Below are 7,727 nucleotides of genomic sequence, written 5' to 3' on the forward strand. Positions count from 1 at the left end.
TTACTGTTAAGAACATTACAATCTCAAAGGCCTTAACTTCATATTTTATATCTGTAAAAGGACCTATTACTACAGAATGCAACCATGTAGTGTAGGACACACGATAACCCCTATGGAATGACAAGGGATCCCTATATCCACACGCTGGGATCTACCTGCGATTTCGTTTTTGAACCCCAATGTCTGAACGTCAAAGTGTGCCACCAATGATTTTCATTCATATTCCCATTTCCTAGAGCCTCTATCTACTCCTATACTGGGCCACGACACTAAAAATGGAGTGGCCTGCGAAATCAGATGAAGCTGGCACCCACCACAATTGTCGCTCCCTAAAATAATAACCCCACCAGTAAAGCTTTTACCACACTCCACGGGATTTATGAATGGCAAACTGAGCCCAGCTCTCACTCATCACAGTGGCAACTACTTTCCGAGCTCCCGACAGGGAAAGCTGTGGCTGTACAGCAAGGAACAATATGATACCCTACTAAAACTGCAGCACCTGTCCGTGACGTTCTATCGTTAGCTGGGCCTCTTAATCAGTGCAGCTAGCTAAGAGACATTCCGTCTTTCCTGAGAACATTTAACACGAACACGGCGCAGTATGCAAGTCTAAAAATATTACAGCCTAACAGTTTGGAAATAAGCCATCCCCAATTGCTATACACATAAGCAGCGACTACCAATTGGTTATTGTAAGGGTGACAGGTAGCTTAGCCAAAATAAGCTAATGAATGCAGCTAGCAAGGCTAGCTGTCAAGACCATAAAAAATAAAAGAGTGAACGTCTCCGTTTAACAAACACTCACATGTTACAATCGGCTTGTTTTCCATGGTATAGATGATTGGCTTTTCCTCTTGACCCGCCATATGTGTTAGCGATAGCACTCCATGAAAATGACATACAAACAGTGCTTTATTATTAGTAAGTGCTTATGTATGCAGTTGTGTTGAATCGATGGGGCCTGTATCCCCACTGCGCTTCCGGGAAGTACGTAAGCCGTGCGTAATTAAAGGGCCAGCAGGCGCTTTTCACATGGAGGGATATAAATGACAGGTTTGTCAGGAAGCCAGCATTTTTCTATGGTGTGCTGTGCAGCAATTTAAAGATGTGTGTGTCTTACAAAATTAACATTTTGTTGTTGTTGTTGTTTTAAATCTAGAACAAACAGGTCTTGAGATAAAATTTGCCTGAGGTCCGTCGTCTCAGCCTGATTGATGGCTGATGTTTGTTTACGATGAGGATTGGAAAACTCCAGGAAGCCGTTGCGGTTTCTTGTCCTCTTCTTTGTTTTTCATTCGGGCGTAGTTTAGAGCAAGGATCTCACCACGCTACTCTACAGCTGCATTTTGATAGATGGTGTTAACTGACGCAATTTAATCATAGGGACAATACATTAAAGGGATGCAAGAAAACGTCTGTAAGTGCTGGTTAAATGTTTTATTTAAAATATTGGGAACTGCTGTCAGTAACCAACACATATTAAAAGGATCAAAGTGAACACACCTTTGACAACATGTCATGTATACTGCAAATCAATGAATTAAAAAGAAACAAACAAAGAAACCAAACTAATAAGACTTATATTTTATTGAAAACTGTATAAATATACTAAAGGGAGGGGGGGTTAACCCCTATGGTTAACACCTTTATTTTCTTGCTGATGACTTAGAAGGGAGGAATGCAATGCTGCCATCTAGGGGAACAAATATCCATTGCAGCGTTTCCTGATAATTTAAGGTTTTTAAAAATATTTATTAGTATAAAAAAGTCAAACGCATGTGGGAAAAACAGTTCACATTTCTTTTCTTTCTTTCTTTTTAATTTTTCATTCATTTCTTCTACCTTTCAGCTTTCTTCCCCTTATCCTTTTCCTCTCTATGTTCTTTCCCTTCCTCAGATTCTCTCTTTCCACTTTTCTCTTCTTTCCCATTTTCAGGTTCAATCTCAGCTCCATCTCCTTTCCCAGGTCTGTCATCTCCTTGGATCTTCTCTCCATCATCTTCTCTTTTATCTCCTTGATTATCTGGGTTTTTCGGCCCACATTTATCTCCCTCTACCACCCTTTCAGCATCTTCCTTTGTACTTTTAGTGCTCTCACCATCTCCTTCTTTGCTGACATCATTACTATCATCTCCATGTCCCTGTTTTTCCCCCTTCATATATGAGCCTTCCTCTTCCTCCTCCTCTCCCTCTGCCTCCTCTCGCTCCCATTCAGCCTCCCTACCCACACCTTGCTCTCTTCCCGGTGTTCTGTCTCTCTCTCCATCATCTTCTGGCAGCTGAGACTCCAATTCTGAAACTTCCAGCTCCAGCTGCGCCACCCTGGCCTGCATTTTGCGGTTGCTCGATTCCAATTCCATCATTAGTCGAGCTAACTTAGTTTGCAGAACCTCCAAGTTGCTCTCTAGTCTTTTTATCTTGATTTCCACTTTCTCTCCCTCCCCTTCCTCTTTCTCCCCACTCTCCTCCAACATGCCCATCTTAGTGAGGATCTGTCGGCCTTTCTCCTCCAGGTGACGTTTGGCTGCAGGGAACTCCGATAATACATCTGTCAGGTCTTCTTTGGACAAGCTGAAGAGATCAGAGTACCCAATGCTTCGGATGTTGGCAGTCCTGCGGTTGCCTGACTTGTTACCTGTAATAGAAGAGAATGGTATTTCTGTAAAAACCTGACACACCTAAAAATTTTAAGGATGTTACCAACATTTGTTGGTTTATTCAAGGCTTTTAAAACCAGCCAATCATTCTTGTTTTGGTCTTGGGAAATAAAGTTAATTGAATATACACTATACGCTATATACACTGTATTGTAATTCATGCAAATCATCGAATTCAGATGTTCCAATCACTTCCACAGCCACAGGTGTATAATATCAAATATCTAGTCATGCAGAATGCTCCTACAAACATTTGTGAAAGAATGAGTTGCTCTCAGCAGCTCAGTGAATTCCAGCATGGTACCGTGATAGGATACCACCGGTGCAACAAGTCCAGTTGTGAAATTTTCTCAATGCAATGTAGATGTAGATGCAATGTGGAATGGGGTTCTATGGCCGAGCTGCTGCATCCAAACGTTACATCACCAAGCACAGTTTAAAGTCTTGGATGCAGTGGTGTAAAACATGCACCACTAGATCCTAGAGCAGTGAAGATGTGTTCTATAAAGTGATGTACTATGCTTCTCCTTCTGTTTTTGGCAGTTGCCAGGGGAACAGTACTTCTTTGAGTGCACTGTTCTAAGTGTAAAGTTTAGTGGAGTGGGGATTGTGGTGTTGAGTTGTTTTTCAGGAGTAGGACTCAGCCCCTTAGCTCCAGTTAAAGAAACTCTTAATGCTTCAGCATACAAAAATATTTTGGACAATTTCATGCTCCTAACTCTGTGGGAATATTTTGGAATGGGTCCTTCCTGTTCCTATGTGACTGGACACCAGTCCTCAAAGCAAATTCCAAGGGACTGCAGTTAAAATTTAGTCACCAGATATACAGTCGTCTTCATCAGTGTGTAGTAGTATATAAAGGAAAGAAATAAAGAAAAATAGTAAAAGAAAGTAGTGATAATCATCCAAGTCCATAATAAGTTTTGAATGTGAAAAAAATAAAAATCCAACTGATAGCTTCATAGAGTAGGAATTATAGAGGCTCCCAAAAATATCTTTGCACATACCAAAAAAGTTTAAACTGTAAATAAAAATACAGAATATAATAATTTGTAAATCTTATAAACCAATATTCTATTGGTTTAGCCTTTGGTTTTTAGCCTTAGCCTTTGAAAATCTTATCATCTATATCTGGTCTCCTCAGTTTCTAGGTGTTTACAGACTGTTTTTAACAGAAGAGGGATGTTACAGAGTGTCAAACTGTCCCAACTTTTTAGATGTGAGCTAAAATCTTTCTTAAAATCTTACATTTTCTTGGGTTAAACATGATACATTCACTATATTCTATTCGTGAGATTTACATTAAAATTTTACACCATATCCCAACTTTTTTGGACCTGGGGTTGTATGTACATTATGGTGTTATGGACATTTCTACAAATTTTTGTAAATTTGTAAAAACTCTAATTCAGCACAACCACGTGGAATTAAACTTGTTTGTGTTCTTCATACAACAACATTCCCGATTCCAATGATACACTTTTACATGCCTTCAGAAGCAATTTTCTTTTATCTGAGTCATCTTCTTTTGAAAACTATGAACAGAATTAAAGGTTCCACCGTAAATTTCTGCTGTACTACAATTAAAAAACTCTTAGTATAATTAGTATTTTAGCCGTAATTCTTCACTTTAAATGTGCAGAAATCATGTTTCCTCCTTTTATAGACAATACTTATCTGTTTCAAGCATCTCTAATGGTCTGGAAGAATACTTTTTCCATTGTTGAGTCTAAGTCTTGGTTTTAACTTTTAGACAACTGAAGAAAAAGAGCTGGCCTGCTTCTTGTCCATGTGTCTCTTCACCAGCTAAACAAATTCACTTGTAAGAGCATGCCCAAATCACTTAACATACCTTTGATGTTAAGGATACTAATTTCCCCAAAGAAATTCCCATCACTCAGCACAGCAAATTCTGTAACCCCATCATCTGCCACAACTGCCAATTTTCCTTCTTTGATGATGTACATTTCATGGCCCACATCTCCTTTCCTGCAGACGTACTCTCCGGGACTGAACACCTACAAGATAAATAAAAAGCAGGTGAGACTTCATCAGCCTCAAAGGATTGTTTTATTCCAAAAGCATTGCCAAGGTAAAACAACAACACCATTAAATTCTGATCTGCAAGATAACAATAAGCTACTGAACCACATTCCACAGAGAGCAGGTGCCATTCAGCTTAGTTTTGTGCTCTATAAACAAATGAGTGACTATAACTTAAAAACACAAATACAGCTTTGCCAGCTTCCTGACCTGAGGTGTTAGTTTGAGAACCAGCTCCTCCAGCAGACTTCTGTCGCAGTTCTGGAAGATGGTGACTTTGGAGAGCGTGCAAAGATGAACGCTGACCGCGATCTCCGTCCTCATATGTAGAGGCAGCTGCTCCAGGATTTCATTTTCTCGCATGATCTTCTTGTTGATGTAAAGATGCTGGTACCAGTTGTTGATACGCTCTCGAAGCTCCTTGCTAATGTGATGACTACGCAGGTATGCCTTTACCTGACAGAAGGAAAGAAAAACTTGATTTTCTATAAATATTAGCTGAAGAAAGCTATCAGACACAATCATCATTATTAAAATTCTTTTCAGTAAGCTTGGCTCTTCCATCAGCTTACCAGCTCATGGTTAGGGAAGAAGGCATTATCGCGATCTCTTAGGTTTGTGATGACATTGCCAATATTGCCAACAATTGACGCAAACACCAACACAGCAATGAGCAAGTCTGTGATCATAAACAAGAATGCCTCTTCCCTTTCTGGATGGGGAATGTCTCCCAACGTGGTTAAAATCTGTGTGGAAAACCAGAAGCAGTAAAAGTACTGACGTCGCATGGAGCCAAACTCTGTGTCGGTGATATTAGGGTAGACCCAATCATCACTTCCAAAGCCGAGGCAGCTGGACAGCGCAAAGTATAGACAGGTATTCCAGTGGATAAGCACAAAGATGTAGATCATGAGCTTGGCAATGCGGAAGGTGTTGGGGTAGGAGGTTTTTGTCTCCATGCGATCCAAGGCCTCGTTGAGTCGCGGGATACGCAAAAGGCGGTTGATTCTGACCAGAGGAGTTTGGATGCCAAATGCAAAATACAGGAAGTCGAAAGGAAGAATGGAAGCCACATCCCAGAGGAAATGTTTAGAGCGCAGGTAGCGCTTCCTCAACTGAATCAGGTCTTTGACCAGGATGCCCTGATCCAAGTATCCTGAAGATTCAAAAACAGTGTTTAATGAAGCCCATAATACACATCATACAGTGATATAATTGCTATATTAATACACAGGTTGGCTCTAACTATTAGAAAGTATCCACCTGACTTTTCCTCATTATAGCTATAGCTATAGCTGCCACATGAATAAAAGCAGCTAGGGAAAAGCCTGCCGTAGTCAAGATGACAAACGGTTATGTAAAACTTGCGCGTGACAAAAATAAGTTGGAATTTGAACTCTCACTGTAAACCGACAGAATTACCGGTGTGAAGAGTGATGATCATGTCAATCATATACATGAGGTCTGACACATAGTCCAGAGTAAGCCACACAGGGAGGTAGCTCAGTGCAATCATAGTGAAGCAAGTCCTGAAAAACACAAGCATTGCTTCAGAAGATGTCCCATCATGCACTGTTGTTGTATGCTTAGGAATGATTAACATACCACACTGCACTAATTTACCTCAAAATGATGATTACCCAGTTGTAAACGATGGGAAGTATCATGACCTGTAGCCACACATAATAAAACTGATCAGCTGGATCAACGATGAACTCGTTCCAGCTGAGAAATGTTGAAGAAGTGAAAGAAGAAGAGTCACATAAAGATTATGACTTGAGACTTGTCGTAGTCATATTATTAACCAAAACATTACTTATAACAGAAAAATGTATCTTATATATTATTTATTCTTGAATAAATTATATTATATTTGATCTAATTTGTGTTTATTATCTCTAACAGGTCAAATGTTTTAAATCTTAATAATTAGAAACATGTTGTCATTCTACGTCTCTAGCTGCCTAATTGAATAACAGCCTTGTTGTTGTTGTAGATATCACAGCTGCACTTTTCTTTTTGCAAAAAGATTCAGATTAATCAATAATACTTACTTAAATTTCAAAATCATGCCCAGGAAAGTGTTATGTTTTCCCTTATCCTTGACGCCATCTTGTCCTTCCCCACTGGCTTTCTGCCCCTGTTGCCGCCTAAACAGCCTCTGCCATCGGTTCCCTCTGATACTAACATCACCTGTTATATCCATTTTCCAAACATCGGATTTAAATGGACGGATTTGTTAGGCAAGTATTGCTCATGATGAAGAGGAACACACAGACACCACTGTAGAGTCCACCTAACAACAACCCAGGTCTACCTGATCACTGCCTGGTGATGCTGGTCTCTATGGAGGGAAACCATAACAGATGTCATGTGTCTTCTGGGAATTCTTAACTCTCTTGGAAAACCAGAGAAGGCTTTCTCTTTAAAACCCAGACATAGCAAACACTGACAAGATTATAGAGCCCAAACTACAGAGGGCATGTCACTGTCTGTCGATAAATAAATACCACACTTTGCACATACAAGGTGTTTGGATTTTTTTTCATATTCCCTTTTTTAATATTTAAATGTTTCAGCGTGACAATTTTAACTGAGGATGTGAAATTGAAAAACATGAATCGGAAACACGAAAAAGTTGAAACATTTAAATAATTTACAGCTCAGGAGGTTAATTGAGCTTTACATGAAAACATCTCAGCTCTTCTGACCAAATGTTAAATGTACTTTCTGACAACAAATGGATTTTCCTGATTTTAACTGCTTTGCTGGTGAATCTGATGTCTGAGTGCTCCGGAGCTACAAATGTAAAAACCCAACTAAAAAAAAAAATTGTAGGACAGAATCTGAAGTGGTATTTTAACAGCTGCTTGTTGTGAAAATACATTTTTCACCAGAATTCTGGTTTATTATCTTAAATTTGACTCGATTATTGAGATTGTTTAATTGTTGGCATCTTCTTCTAACATTGTAAAGTCTTTAGCCTACATTATAATTGGAGTAAAATACATTTTGAAATACCCA

At 39.4% G+C, this 7,727-nt stretch overlaps 2 protein-coding genes across 4 annotated transcripts in view; both read right to left on the reverse strand.

Moving 5' to 3' along the window:
* trappc10 (trafficking protein particle complex subunit 10) overlaps positions 1-985 on the reverse strand; it is a 23,128-nt gene extending 22,143 nt beyond the window's left edge. For both annotated transcript variants that reach the window (XM_005475366.4, XM_003454889.5), the window contains exon 1: positions 809-985. In XM_005475366.4, the coding sequence (XP_005475423.1) occupies positions 809-869 (61 nt within the window). In that variant the 5' untranslated portion in view covers positions 870-985. The remainder of the gene's footprint in view (positions 1-808) is intronic.
* A 637-nt stretch (positions 986-1,622) lies between these two features.
* Positions 1,623-7,524, reverse strand: cnga4 (cyclic nucleotide gated channel subunit alpha 4). 2 transcript variants are annotated; one of them, XM_005475403.4, is made up of 7 exons: positions 6,758-7,524; positions 6,327-6,428; positions 6,126-6,232; positions 5,276-5,859; positions 4,914-5,159; positions 4,513-4,678; positions 1,623-2,638 (listed from the first exon to the last, which is right to left on the reverse strand). In XM_005475403.4, exons 1-7 carry the CDS (start codon positions 6,907-6,909, stop codon positions 1,842-1,844), a joined length of 2,154 nt encoding a protein of 717 aa, XP_005475460.1. In that variant the 5' UTR covers positions 6,910-7,524; the 3' UTR covers positions 1,623-1,841. The 2 variants fall into 2 exon arrangements, with proteins under 2 accessions (XP_005475460.1, XP_025759851.1); XM_025904066.1 differs by having other exon boundaries at positions 6,327-6,373; positions 6,758-6,879.
* Between the last annotated feature and the right edge of the window lie 203 nt (positions 7,525-7,727).

The sequence above is a fragment of the Oreochromis niloticus genome, linkage group LG16 (assembly GCF_001858045.2).
Source record: "Oreochromis niloticus isolate F11D_XX linkage group LG16, O_niloticus_UMD_NMBU, whole genome shotgun sequence".
Taxonomy (NCBI): Eukaryota; Metazoa; Chordata; class Actinopteri; order Cichliformes; family Cichlidae; genus Oreochromis; species Oreochromis niloticus.